This window comes from Dipteris shenzhenensis, chromosome 14, assembly GCF_047967505.1.
Source record: "Dipteris shenzhenensis isolate YYH24624 ecotype China chromosome 14, Dip_SZ_1.0, whole genome shotgun sequence".
NCBI lineage: Eukaryota > Viridiplantae > Streptophyta > Polypodiopsida > Gleicheniales > Dipteridaceae > Dipteris > Dipteris shenzhenensis.
Window position 1 is genome coordinate 8865638 of NC_141609.1, and position 15968 is coordinate 8881605.

Consider the following 15968-nt stretch of genomic DNA (forward strand, 5'->3'; position numbering starts at 1 on the left):
CATGTGTTTTGCAGCAACACACATTCTTGTCTTTGTGTCTTTGAGTCTCTTGACTAACTAGGGCTTTAACAAGGGCTTACAATTCTCAAAACTCCTTTCACCGATTGGAAACATTAGAGTTCTCCACTATACTATTAACTAAACATAAACAACATAAATTAAACTAGAAAAACATTGCTATTTCAACCATTTGAGCTACTTCAACCATGGTAGGGTGGCACCTAAGAACATAAATAAATTATTAATTCCAACCATTGGGCTGATTTAACCATTGGACTAGTTTTAAACATGACCAATGAGCTAGTGGCATGCTAAGACCATAAATCAAACTATTAATAAACACAACTGTTTCAACCATCAGGTTGGTTCCAACCATTGGTTTGGTTTTATTAGTGGGTTTTAAAAAACCTATAATAAGAAAATAAATCAAACTATTAAAAACACATATGTTCTAACCATTGGTCTAGTTCCAACCACTAGTCTAGTTTAACTAGCGGGATGATTTTAAACCTGCCCGATGGCTTGGTCGCATGCTAGCGACATAAATGGAACTATTAAAATACCCAAATCTTTCAACCATTAGTCTGGTTGAAAAATCAAGTTAAGGTTGTTGAGCCCCAATCAAGAGACACTTAAAAAATGGCCGAGAAAGAAAAGCAAAGAAGAGAAGATGCTTCCCTGTAGCACTAGCTTGAAGACACTAGAATAGATTAGAACCAAGCAGAGGGTGACATAGCAAAAATGAAAGAACAACATGATCCTCAAATATAGTAGAAAAGAAAGTTCTTACCAAAGCTTGATAAGATGCAAAACAAGTTAATTATTAAGAAAGACGATATTATAGCTCTATTGAAAAGGAATAATGCACAAACTATTGCACTAATGCAGGAGCCACAAGGGAGATTTAAAGCCAAGAAGAATGCAATTCAGGAAGAGAGAAAAAAGGATGTAGATCATGCAAAGATCAGCCATGGTGGAGCACACAATGAAATGATAATGTGTAACATTGGAAAGACAAGGAAAACTATTGGGAAGACATGCAAGGGGCCTACACTAAAGTTGCTAAAGGCTTTAAAGAGGTTCAACAGTAGCTGGAAGGGAGGGAGAAGATAGATCTCTTGTTCTTAGCCGTTCTTAGCCAGCACCAAGTACAGTAGCTAGAGGAGAACGTCCACACTCTTAGGATGTAGCAGGAAGGAATCAAGAAAAAGCTTGCTCATGTATGATGTGAGATTGTGATACTGATAGCTGCAATAGGTAAATCAAAAGAATATCCTCTTTGATGCAACAAGGTCATTCATGCTTAGTCTACCCTGGGCACATTATAGTTGAGTGGGGCCACTCTATGCACGTGTTTTGTTTTGGGGTATTTGTGCATGCAAGCTCTGTACGCAAAGCTTGTCATTTACCAATGCTCCTGTCATGGAGACAACAATTGTGCCTATCTATTATAGCTATCTATCCAGAGGAAATAGCAATTGCATTTGCAATGGCCACAACAAGAAAGGACATGTGTTTTGGAGGGAAGATGTAGCACTAGCAACCGCACCTTGATGAGGGGAAGAAGTAGCATCCTCTCATGAAGGCAAGAAGAAGCACAAGCGTGATCCATTTTGGTCCACTTGTATAGCACTTAACTCTACCAGACTCCTTGAATGTTTAGAAAGGACACTCAATTGTCTCCCAAAGTTCTTGTATGTCTAGCATTGCTTAGCAATGAGAACAAAATTATTTCATTATGCACACTTGTTTCATTCATAGTTCTTATATGTTTAGCAATGTTTAGCAATGAGGACTCAATGTTTCATCCTCTACAAATGTTTCATTCTACAATGAGAATAACATCCTCCTTTATCCAAGCTATTTTAGGATGAACTACAACCATTGTGATGGTTGTGAAATAATAGTGGTTTAAGACTAACTGTAAATAGCATGCCGGTTGTACAAGCTAATTGATTCACTAGAATTTAGGGTCATTTAAGATATACTTTTAGGACTTTTTTAGCGCTTGGATTTATGGTTATTTAAGATCTTTCCGGATGCTTTTCTAGCACATTTTTGCACTTTTTTGTACTTTTCTAGAAAGTTTTGCACTTTTGTACACTTTTTTGGTTCTTTTCTAGTGCACAGATGCACCTCATCTTGTTGGAATAGACATGTTGGCTCGCCCCCACACAGACCTTAGGCTACCAAAACTAGTTTCTCTTATGTGACAAGGATCCAATCTACAAATTAATTCATTTGCAAGACATAGGCATCTATCTCTATGAAGCAATGATCCAGCATGATTGGATCTCATGAGTGTATCAATGGGCATCTATCTCCATGAAGTAATGCTCCAGCATGACAACATATCAAGTCATTCAAAGCTTCCTTCCTAGGCTAGGCCAAATTCTACATGTGTTTTGTAGCAACACACATTCCTGTCTTTGTTTCTTTGTCTTTGAGTCTTTGAGTCTCTTGACTAACTAGGCCTTACAATGCTCAAAACTCCTTTCACTGATTGGAAACATTAGAGTTCTCCACTATACTATTAACTAAACATAAACAACATAAATGAAACTAGAAAAACATTGAGCTATTTCAACCACTGAGCTACTTCAACCATGGTGGGGTGGTACCTAAGAACATAAATTGTTAAAAAACATTTTGTTCCAACCATTGGGCTGATTGAACTAGCGGACAAGTTTTAAACATGACCAATGAGCTGGTGGCATGCTAAGACCATAAATCAAGCTATTAATAAACACAATTATTTTAACCATCAGGTGGGTTCAAACCATTGATTTGGTTTTATTAGTGGGTTTGAAAAAACCTACAATAAGAAAACAAATCAAGAGATGTTCTAACCATTGGTCTAGTTCCAACCACTATTCTAGTTTATTTAGCGGGATGTTTTTAAACTTGCCCAATGGCTTGGTGGCATGCTAAGGACATAAATGAAACTATTAAAATACCCAAATCTTTCAACCATTAGTCTATTTGAAAAATACATTTTTGGGCATGCTAAGGACATCATTAGAACATTGCATGTATAAGAAATCACTAGGCTAGTTTGGGACTATCACATTCTTTTTTATAAGGGAATGAATTGATGGAAAGGGAGGATGGAAGGGGTGGAAGGTAAGGTGAGGAGTAAGGAGAGTGAGAGTAGGAATTAATAGAGGGGTGGAAAGGCAATCAGAAGTAATGGAAAGGTGGAAAAACAAAGGAGTAATGAGGAGTGTGATTAAAGAGGTTGTCTCTCTATTTATGAGGGAAGGGTCCCCTCCCCTCTTCCTTATGAGCATAGGAATAAAAAACCCTCTACTCTAGTTTTTCCATACTAGCATCTCTATGTAGCCTCTGCCTCACTGCCTCTCCCCAGCCTTGCTGTCTTTCCCTAGCCTTGTCGTCCCTCCTCCCTTGCTCTTCCCTCACTGCCTCCCCTCAAATCCCCCTTCCCTATGTCCATTGGTGCGCTCAACCCCCTCTGCTTAGCCCATACCCCATGCCCTCTCTCGTTGTCTCTCCTTCCCTCCCTCTCTCCCCCTACTCTCAGCCCCCCCTCCTCCCTGATCATATTCTCAAGCGTCCCTCTACCAAAGAGATGCCCTACAAATGTTATCGATGGCAGCATTCACTCAGCGTCTGCCTCTCTGACCTCCTCTAGCTAAACCCCTCATGAATTCCTTCATCTTATCAATTTTGCCGAATCTATCCATCATGCTCATTGCCTATGCACTGTATCTTATCTCTAGTTTCATTCATGACTAAAAGCATTGCAACTTTCACATACGCAAAGTTGTGCCACCATGGATGTCACCCAATCCATGATTGGGTGGGCTAAGAGGTAGTCCCTGGCAGGTGGGATTGAGAGAGGAGGGAAGGACGAGAGGGAAAGAGGCAGGTGGAATCAAGAGAGGGAGGTGGAAGGAGAGGGATGAGAGAAGACAGACAAAGCCAGATGGGGGAAATTTTAGCAAAGAGTAGGGATATATTTTAGCCAAGGTAGTGATGGCGACATAGATATTTCTCAATGGCGGTGATGGGAATTTGGGGGCTCCTAGCTTACGTTAATGTTCTAAGTCGTGGATTTGGGGAAGGATCATTAATTATAATTTTGATTTTAAGTGCTCTAGGGGGACATATTGGTAAGACTCCTTGAGTGGGTGAGGATGTCATGAGTTCGAAAGTCTCCATTTCCAAGAAGTTTTGAAGCTATCCTTTGACCTTAATTTACACCTTGTAACCTAAGAAAACAATTGAATTTTCTAATTGAAAAATACGCGGCCATTCAATTGCCTCTCTCCTTGGGTTTATATGTATGGAATAATTTGTTATGATTAAGGGCCTTTAGAATAGGAAAATAGAAAGTACAAATGATCAAACTAATGGGGGAATTAGGTGAGACATTAGGGAGCTGAGATAATCTTTTTATGCTGGGGGCCCACCTCCCTACTTAGAATTTCCCTCCCTCAACTTCTCTTGCTCAACGTGATCTTCGCTTCCCTTGTGTCTCTCTTCCCTCTACTTTGTCTGATATCACTCCCTATCACATGTAAGTAATGTTTAGTGGAATAGATTGCATTAAAACTATCATTTTTGCTTTTGATGTATTTCTTTACTTTTTAATTTGCATGCATGAGTGTGTATGTATATATACTTTTCACTAAAAAAATTTGTATACATATACATACATATGTACTTAGTACATACACACATGCATGCATGAGTGCACTCTGCCCCCCCTCACCCCTACACATGTGCACTTATGCATAGAACATGTACACCTATACATATATATATATATACACACACACATGCACGCACACGCACGTGCAAACAGACACACACAGACACACATTAAGATAGTTTTAGGAATTTTGAGAGTGTTAGAAGTCTTGAGGAAGTCTCATCATGTTTGCCTTCACATACCAGATATGCAACTTATATTTTGCCCTAAAATCAGGGTTTAACATCTTTGTTATTATATAGGTACATCCAAGTTTGTTTGCAATTTCTTTTACTCTTTATGTGATCATGATGTTAGTCCTATTTTGGAATGGCTTTTTTATATAGTCCATCTTTGCTATGGGAAATTTGGAGCCCTATTGTACTCTTTGATGCTCACTTGCCCTTTATACTTGATTTCAATCATTGCCTCTTAGTCCAATGCATGATTGGGTGTAGCCTTTTTTGTGAAGTCTAGTGAATATATTGCATATGGGTAACTTGCCTGAACCATAACTTATTCATTTCCCAATGAAATTGATAAACTTGGTCTCCAACTAATAGATTCTAAACTTGAATATGAGACCTAAACAATATGGAATTAACATCTTGAATGAGATTATTAAATCATTTCAATTGCTATGTTGCATGTGAAGCATGCATCCTAAAAAATGTAAGATACAATAATTTATTCAAAAACATAAAAAATTTGCTCTACACATACATGCGACCATGTAATCATTCAAAAGTGCACTACTTGAGCTTTGCTATAAAACCAAAGGATAGACCTAATTGAGAACATTTGGTATGGTTCAAGGGGTCTGCAATGTTGTGCTGAAATACTGCACACCTATTCAAGGGCATGCTCCATAACTCTTTCTTGACTTGTCGAAAAGAACCAACCTTGTGCTGGTACAAAAATGAATAGCAAACAAAACCAACATAGTAGCTTCAGCTAGAAGGCTCATGAGTTGGGAGATCTCTATAAACCTTTTCGACGTATAGACACACATGCTCTTTTCTTTCATGCATTGGGTATCAGAGTCTTTGAAAAATAAAAAAGACTCTGAGACATATCCAGCACATTAGAGAAAATAGCATTCTCGGAGAAGAGTATCATCAAACAAACTTTCATATATATCCAATTCTTGAAGGGTAATTGACAAGGAGAACCAACATAAAAGAGAATAGAAGAAGAAGGTCTTAGTCTTAATTGTACACATGTTGCTACACCTAGAGAATCATCCAAGAGAATCAATTTAAAGGACCATTGAAGAAGAAGTGCTCAATCTTAATTGTATACACTATGCTACACCTAAGCCACATGTAGTGCCAAAGTCAACATAACCCTTGAGAGGTCCCCTCTAGGGGCAAGGGCCATCTTGACAAGCCATATAGGCAATGGCTACATTGACAAGCCATATATGTCCTCATGCAATATATTTTGCATGTACTATGTGGAATATAGTTTAGTTGATGTCCTTCTTATTCCCAAAAGTTAATTTCCCACCAGAAGGACCTTCCTCTCATAAATAGGCCAAAAGAAGTCAAAAAAGTATACACATAAACAAAAAAATGTGGTCTTGTTGTGAAATTTTGAATGCATTGCTGGGACTACACTATAATGGGTCATTACATTGGATAAGGCTTCATTCAATGGCAAAAATTCTACATTAAAAAAAAAGGGGGGGTGGGTCGTTTTTAAATTTGAATGCTTTGGTAGGTGAACTATAATAGGAGATTTTAGTGGAAGGATATAATGTTCAATTGTATGAAGCTAAGGACCTAAGAGATACCTAGGGAATTACTCACCATGGTGCATTAATAAAATTACTAGTTAAGGATATAATGTTCAATGTATGCAACTAAGGACCTAAGAGATACCTAGGGAATTACTCACCATGGTGAGTTAATAAAATTATTAGCTGTAGTTTACAGCCACTTTTGCCTTGCCACATGATCACCCTAGAAGTCTAAACTATACTTTTGTCTTGGTGAGTTGAAAGATCACCCTAGAAGTCGTGAGTTCTAATTCTTGCCTATAGAGGCTACCCGTGGCCAACTTTCCTCGTAGGCCTCCTACATGTCAACCTAGGCATGCCCCCTTGTAATTGGGGTTGTGTGTTTTTTTGGGGGGGGGGGGGATAAAGTCTTGCAATGATGCTTTTGAAATTTGTGGCATGCAAAGATAGAAAGGAATATTTATTAGAGGGATAATATTCACGTTGATCATCCATACTTTATTAAGAGTCCCCATAACATTGATAAAAAGGAATATATATACATACATTTAGCGTCAATATACTTGGTTCCAAGAATAAATCAAACTCACAAACTATAGTTCGACCCTATCCTCTTTTTTTTAAAACCAGCTCGGAAGTTCTATTTGGAAAAAGAAGAAGAAATATACTTTATTCAACGGCAATATATATACACATGAACCAATCTCACGCCAAACGCAATTCCTTAACACAAATCGGTACGAGCACGTCGCAAAATTCCCATACAAAATGATGTCCAGCATCTCTCTTCGATTATTCTACACGCGGTACAGGCAGTCCTGTCTGGGAATCGGTACATCCACCATACCCCATCCAGTGATTCTCGCTGCGCATGATGCACATCACATTGTCGATCAAAGTTCTGTCTAGAAGGGGATGATATGAACACGCCTCGCCCGTGACAGGCGCTGCCTGCGACCAACTACACAACCTGAAGCCCGCTAAAACGAAACAATGACCCAAAACCAGTACTGCGCCAGCTGCCTCCTCACAAATTCAGTCGCTTCATCCTCTTTGTGCCCAGTATGGTGACCAACCGGCTTAGTAATCGTCGGAGATGGGTTGATGCGTGGGCTCTGGACCCATGATCAGCAGTTCATACACAATACCGGCAAGCGCTCCTCCGACGAGTGGGCCGACCCAGTACACCCAGTGGTTCGTCCAGTCCCAGCTTACCAAGGCAGGGCCGAATGAGCGAGCAGGATTCATGGAACCTCCATCAAAAGCTCCGGCAAACAGAATGTTGGCAGCCACAATGAAGCCAATGGCAAGAGGGGCGATTATCCCCACGTTTCCCTTAGCTCTAGTGTCAGCTGCTGTGGCATAGACTGTGTATACCAAGCCGAAAGTAATCACAATTTCCAGGACGATTGCTCCGTAAATTGGTTCGCCAGTAGAGAGCGCATGCGGTGAGGTTGTCTGCGCAGAACGAAAGTAACTTCAACCAGCTAGAAACGGGAAATCTCAGAAATGTAGCAACGTCTCAAAATGAGCCCCTAGGAAGTTCAAGATGGTGCCATACTTTCAATGCACACGGAGAGTATCTTAAAGGCTCATGAGTACTTACGGCACCGTCGGTTACCGCTGTCAGCAGCAAGCAGGCCACTGCAGCTCCAGCTAACTGTGCGATCCAGTAAAGGATGCCTTTTAGAAGGGTAATGTGCCCTCCGAACAGAAGACCAAATGTGACGGCTGGGTTGCAATGGCCGCCGGAGATGTTAGCTGCTATGGAGACTGCTACAAAAAGTGCTAAACCGTGGCAGAGCGCAACACCCACAAGTCCGGCGGGCGTGAGATCGGCGTTATCGGTAAGTTTTGCTGCAGAACACCAAAAAAAAAAAAGGAAGAGGTGCGATCAGGAGACATATAATTACATGCTTGGAAATAGGGGCGTGAGAGTCTCGGAACAGAAAAATGCATGAAGGCGGCTATGTGCCAATGCTACCTATGAAAACATGAGGAGAGGCTAGGGGATGAGATCGATCATCAACAAAAGCAGGGGGTGAAGGGAGATCTGTGTAAAAACTGACTAAAGAGCTGCAGATTTCGAGGGACAATATCGCTGATTGGGAGTGAGATTAGCACGAAGCCCGGTAAGAGGAGGGGGTGAGGGGATCTGTCTAAAAGCTTCAGAGCTGCACTTTTTTGTGCAAATTGTGCATGCCCAATATAAACTGCATACGTGCATTTTGGCTCATCAGCTAGCTCCCTTCCCTCCCATGCAGACCCCTGAATCTCTCCCCAGCCCTCCATATCAGCGGCTTTCAAGATGTGAAATACATACATTTTCCACCAGGCTCTATTGTACTGGGAAGCTCGAAAGGAGAACGGAAATCTGGGATCATGAGAAGCGAGAGCTAGTGAACGGGGGGGGGGGGGAGGGAGGGAGGGGAATTACTTACCATAAGCGACGACGGATCCTTCACCAGCGAAGACGAAGATGAGGGTGGAGATGAATTCAGCGAGGGCAGCTCTGAGGGAGTCAGGGTGGGAAGCTTCGTCGTAACGACCGATGGCAACGTTACGGATAGGCATGGCTGAAGCTCAAAAGAAGAAGAAGAAGAAGAAGAAGAAGAAGAAGAAGAAAGACGGAGCTCACGAGAAGCAACAACAGAAGCAAAAAGCTTCACCACCCAAAACTGAAGAAAACCGAAGAAATGAAGAAGAAGCTGCTGAGCTTTCTTTGGCATTCGTTAGCCTTCACTTATAAGACCTTCCCATTTTTCTTAATTATCAGTAATAAAAGCTTTATTTTTTTTAAAAAAGACAAATTATTAGCCGGCTCTCTGCTTTGCCTCGCTGGCCCTGGCCCCCCCGCCCGGCCCACCCCAGCCCCTTGTTTACGGCCGCCCCCGCTCTTGGTCGGTTTGGGCGGTGGCCCTCGTCCTTCATGCTCCCCCACCTTTCTTTTCATTCTACATTTCTTTAATACCCATTTGCTTCTTCCCTTTTGGTCCCTTGTTTTTGGCCTCCCTTCCTCCTCCTTTGGTACTATCCCCCCCCCCCCCCCACCTATCCCAATCTTTTTCTATTGATGCTTCCACTCCCCGTGCAGCATACTCACATGTGGCTCTGCTAGTGCTCCAAAAATATATCATGACACAAACATGTCACAGTGCGTGAGTGGTGACCATTCATTATAAGGGAAAGAAAAAGCTCGGCATCTTTCTTGGTGACATACTTCATGCTCTACTCTTACTCCTACACACTCTATTGGTTAGCTTCTTCAAGCTATACTTGTTGTGGACACTTTATTGGTTTCAAATAACACCAACTATTGTTTGCCTTAAGTCTTTTTCATGCTTGCAATCATCCCTTCAAATTGCACCAAAACCATGTGACCATGCAATGCATGACTCTCTCAAACACTAAGTTTATTACCAAAGAATGTGCAAAAGTAGTTGAGTCACTAGTAAGGACCCTTTATACATGTATTGTTCTACATGAGATCTACTTCTTTATGATAATCTAAGGGCTCTTTCTAGAAGAGATGGCACGGGGGAAGAGATGAAGGGTATAAGTTTTATCATAGACAACGAATGTAAGTTTAATGGAATGTACTATAAAAATAACCAACTTTCATGGGGATTGACAGCGCACACAAACCTATATCAATCAATTGATTTTCCTAATACTCAACTCAAGTGAAAGTTTATTGACCATTTAAAGCGAATGTCACATGAGCCTTGACTTTTCAACCGTCATTGGTTTGATAGAACACTCGAGAACTCCAATAGTTTCAAATGTCAATGGTATGATAGAATATTGACATCATCTTGAATGCTCTACCTTTCCATATAAACCTCTTTATCTTACAAATCGATAAGTGTCGAAAGAATATATATTTTCAATTCAAAAAGAGGTTTCTTTTGTGCATCCCTTGTAATCATTGATACTTTTCACATCTTTTAGTCTAACTCAACCTCTACCATATTTACCATAAGCGTATGATATCTTGGGCAATCTTTTTCGATCCAAGGATTGTAATCATAATTGGTCTTTCTATCTTCTCTTCAAATATTTGCCCTGGGCCAACCATTTATTGATTATGGTAAATGTGAAGTTGACCTTTCAAATGATGAGTGATTCCTTTTCACTAATATCAGCCCATATACCAACTCAAATGAGAAAAGTTATGATGACTTCATCCCAAAATATGTACGTTTCAAGGGAAGTCCAAATGAAGGGCTCTATTTAACACACAAGATAACTATCATATTCTAGCAAGGAGTCCAATAAAAAAGGAAAATTTTGTACTTAATTCATTTTTTCCATGGATTTTGAAACTCAAGGAATTATCAAATAACACCCATGCATTCTAGCTCTTTATGATGATTTAGGACCTATCTCTTAATAATACCCATGTATCTCTAATGATAATGGGAGTAAATGGCTAAATTTTGATTAAATTTTTGGTGGAAAATAATGTCATAGTTATAACCACTATACAATAATTACACTTGTAGTGCACTTATTCTTCTCCATATTTCCAAGCTAAATTTTATAAGATGAGGGTAAGTGTGGGCATAGGCTCCTTTTTCTAAAAAATGCATTTTAATGTGATGTTTGTCACAATGTGTGCTTGTTTCCTTGAGATGTGACATCGTTACAATTCTGTGAATGGTTGCATAGGAAAGTACACTCATGATGAATACAAGTTGTGGCCCCATCTTAGGCAACAAAAAATATATATGAAAATGAATAGTTAGACCCAAACGTATGCATGAATTGAAAAGTTTCATTCAAAATTTTGGAAATAGTTCAATTACTAGTGAGAATAAGCATAAGACAACTCTTAAAGAGAAATTGAAGGTGCAATTTTTTGGGTTCTCTTAATGTGGCATACTTGATGTCAACATGAATTCAGTGGGTCATGCAAATGGATAAAAGCATGATTGGTTATAGCTAATCCTAAAACTAAATACAAAAAGGGAACCCTGTATAACAAAATTCAATTAAAAATAAGTTTCTAAAATTGAAGTAATGTATTCCATGCACTAGTTTAAAGGTTAAGATATTGCATACACAGAATATTCAACTTAAACAAATTGTATTTTGTTCCCTTTGCTTTAGAGCATGCCCTTAAAAAATGTTGCACCCAAAATGGATACACCTATCCATGCTTTAGCCAAAACACCTCCTTATTTAGAAAATGCTGGCTGGGTTTTTGTTTGAAGGTAGACACATAAGCTAGCAAGTTTATCCACAACGTTCAAGAACTTATGCACCTGCTTATATGGACAAATATGGACTTTAATTTGAAAAATGGGAATCTAATAATATTATGATTTACTTGATCATTCTTTATTCTATCATTAACTAGGATAGAAATCCCCTTACTTGTAGGGCCTCATTCATGTTTGACTACAAAACTTGCATATCCTTCTAATACCCTCAAGGGGGTCACGTAAGAAAAATGTGGCTATTCCTGTGCATTTAATGCTCGATGGGCATCACTCAATAATATGTGTAATGACTATGAATTCTTCCAAGTTAAACTCCTTTTCATTTTCCACCTCCTTCAACTAAGAGGGTTAATTGAAAACTTCAAATTTGAAACAAGGGTTTTTTGAATGTCTATTCTTAATCTAGGAGTGGATAGATTGTTGAGATGTAATACATAGGATTCGCTTTGCAATGATACTGACAATGATGATAAATCGATTGGACTTTTAATGATAACTGAAAAATATCATTGGTGTCAATGTCATTCCCAATCTAATAGAAAGCAACGATAGCTTTGTCACCCAACCACATACAATCAAAGTACTTCTTAATTGAGAACATAAGTACACCACATTGTTTAGCTTCCAAATGTTTCCCTCTAATATGCATGTGTACATTAGCTAACTATGGTGCTATTCCTTGAAAATTATAGGAAAGCTCCATCATGAAGTCACTGAACAATATCGACATCACCACATTGTAGCCATTGCGTCTATCCCTTGTCTATCACTCTATCAAGACTACCAAAGCTTAGCGATTTAGAAAAAAACATTCTAACACTACGTTACTTTTGACACGACATTGAGTAGGGCACCCATGCCACATGTATGTCAATAAGATACATAAGAAATAACTTGGTGATGTAAGCTGAAATATGTGGATTTGTCACTTACAATGGTATATGAACTCTCTCTCTCTCTCTCTCGCGCTCTCTCTCTCTCTCTCTCTCTTCTTGCATGCATGCATGCGAGACCCCCATGACCCCCCACACACACACACATGCATGTGTGCATGCATGGACATGAACATGCATATTCGCATGCACACTTTTCCCCTAGCACATTCGTGTAGATAGATAGAGATCCAACATGGTCAATCAAAAGAAACTTCTCTCTCACACACGCGCACACACACACACACACACATGCATAGAGGGCACACACATAACTATAATCATCAAGGGTTATGCCCATCCTTTCAAATCCAATTCTAATGGTACATTGCTACTATGGTGTTAAGAAACATCCACACTCACATGTTGGTTTTAAACCTACTCCTATTCTTTAATTCATATTTTTCAATGATCGTATGGATCTTTATATTTGGAGATTCACATCCCATGCCTACCCCTAAGATGGGGTTTATGTTTAGTGTCTTCTATCTACAAAGCTTTGTATTTGCAAGTGACATGTGCTCCTACTACTTCACTGCTACTACTCCATGATACCTCATCACAAGAGGGTTTCTCTCAAAACACACTTGCCTATGCTCACTAAATCTCAAGGGCTATAGGTGGATGTGCTACTGATTGGGAAGACCTATGTGAATGCATTGTCCCATGATGACCCTATTGATCTCACCTTAGAATTCCCTTTTCTCCTTATAGTTCATATTATCAATTCGATTTTTCTTCACTTGATGATAGTATGAGGAATTTTATTGCAAATAATCAATGGTCTCATACCAAAGTGTCAAGATATTTAATTTTAGTTTTATACTAGTATTCCTATAAGGATTGGACTTATGGCTTCTACAATAGTATACTAGTATTTTTATTTTTATTTTTATTTTTATTTTTATACTAGTATTCTATAAGGATTGGACTTATAGAGCCTACAATAGGAGTGTTCAAGCACGCTACTTGAAATGTGCCCTCATGAAATGAAATATTTTGCCCTCTACATAAAAAATGTGCCCTAATTAAAGGGACATGTCTTCATCTACATTCAAATTATTTTCTCTTCTTTGTCACAAAACATAGCCCATTTGCTTGAAGTAAACAATGATAGTTTTCTATGGACAATTGACTAATATCTTCATGATCTTAAAGGATTGAAGTTTCCTAAATTGGAAATGTCTACTCTATCCTAGCATTGCCTCTGATATTAGTATAGAAGGTAGGGAGGTGGTAAATCATAAGCACTTGCATCATGACATCTTCTTCCTAATATGTGAAAGAATTCCATAAGCATTTTAGTGATCAACACTGTGAAACCATGTGCATTTGATAATCCTGATTACTCTCACTTTCATTATGATGCTTGATTTTTGACCAGTGTATTAGTTTCCATTTCATTCCACCTTACGAATAGGTGGGCAGATAAGTTGACCTTAAGAATGTTTAACTTTGTAATAAGAATCAGAGTTTTGAACCATAGGACTATGTCCTAGTTGGGAACATCTCATTTAATGGGAGATTCAATCTTGGAAGTCAAAAAGGTTAATGGGACCTATTAGGACATGGTATTGCCATGTCCAAGTTTATGTTTCATTAAATTTTGTATTGATGTATTGAATGATGGATGGAAAGCCTTGACCTATAAAGTGTTATCGCATAGCTTATATTAGTTATTTAAAAATTTGATACTATCAATTGTTCCAAGTGTGCAAGGTCTCAAGTATCTAAGGCACTTGACTTAACTGAAAATATTTTCACTTTGTAATGACTAAGGCACTATTGTTTTCACTTAGCATCTTTCTCTTTTACAACTTCATTGACATCATGAAGGATTTAAAAAATAGAGATCTATTTATTATAATACTTTACTTTTCCTTTCTAACCCAGCATACTATGTACATATTTTCCATAAATGCTAGCTATAAGTTCTTAGGATATATAGATACCAATTCAACATATCAATGGCATGTTCATGCACATTAGTCTTGAAAACCCCCATTGGAACATGGAGTTTTACCACGTGATCTATTCTTAGATTCTCTTTTTTCCCTTTGGATACTAAAAATAGTTCATGATATACTTTTGATTTTTTTTTCTTTTTTTCTTAAAGTATAGCTCTTGCCCTCAATAACATGTGCAAGGACCTCCGTTACATGTGGAATGGTCCTTAACACTTGTAGTAACCATACATAAGGGTCTAACTTCGGCTTTTATTTTGGATGGATGGATGTAGTTAACAAACCCTCTCCTTGGAACTACTTTGGGATTTGGAATCTTTTAAAAAATAACTTTGTACATTGGAAACATTTTTTTAATCTTCAATGTTTATTAACATTATCAATTTTCTTTCTTGCAAAGATTCATGGATTCAATATCTTTCATAGTATCATCTATATCTATCAAGAGGTTACTCACTTGAATTTGTCAAGAGGTATATTTGTATAGGATAAAACACACACACTTACCAACTTCACCACCTTAGAAATGGCCGATCACTCATCTAGACCCCATATATTGGCTAATCCTCTTGATTTACCATGTTTTAGGATTGGATACAATATTTTTTGGCCCTCCACTTTGAGAATTCATCCAATCTCCATTGAAATCTTTCCAAGCTATGTTTTCCTATATTCACTATTACCAAGCACAACATCTCTCCTTAGCACCTCAGTATCAATAATTGGGTCCAAGTTTATAATGCAATCTCAAATAAGATTGAGGCCATGTCCCTCATACAAAATCTTCTGACAAAAGTGAAGCTATCATCACTCAAGACTCTCCTAATCTAGAAGCTTTTTCTAGAAATGGATCCCCGCTATTTAATGCTCTTGGTGTTTCATGTGGTCAAGAGCCCCTATTTTCTTCTACCTTTTGTCTCTTAAATCATGGACACTACCATAAAGCTTGAGGCTTTGATTCATAGTTGGATTTGGAGGTAAAATACTTTGAGTATTTCCTTTGGAAAAGATAGCGTCCCCATTCAAAGTTGAGATTGATCCCATGGATGCAAACCACATGGTCCTAGAATATGACTTGTCTTGTTAACCTCCCCTCAATATTCTTCATGAGTGTACGATTCTTACTCCAAAAGGCATCCATTTCCTTTCTATTAATTAATTGATCACCACCCCCTTCACCATCCAAGATCTTCACAAAGCTCCACGTGCATCCCCACATTGAATTTATGCTAGAACCATAGTGTTTATGTAATTTAGTGCTAGTCAAGGTCACTACTACCAAAACTATATGGAAACTATGTAAACCATACCTAAAATGCACATATAGGATCTAACCATTGTGTTTGGTGCATTTTCAATCACCTTGAGGTAATTTTTCTATAGAAAATATCA

At 38.6% G+C, this 15968-nt stretch overlaps 1 protein-coding gene across 1 annotated transcript; it reads right to left on the reverse strand.

The window, feature by feature from the left end:
- Positions 1-7108: 7108 nt before the first annotated feature.
- On the reverse strand, positions 7109-9184 carry LOC147894160 (aquaporin TIP1-2-like). The gene is made up of 3 exons (XM_087384707.1): positions 8897-9184; positions 8062-8312; positions 7109-7913 (listed from the first exon to the last, which is right to left on the reverse strand). Exons 1-3 carry the CDS (start codon positions 9027-9029, stop codon positions 7536-7538), a joined length of 762 nt encoding a protein of 253 aa, XP_087240833.1. The 5' UTR covers positions 9030-9184; the 3' UTR covers positions 7109-7535.
- Between the last annotated feature and the right edge of the window lie 6784 nt (positions 9185-15968).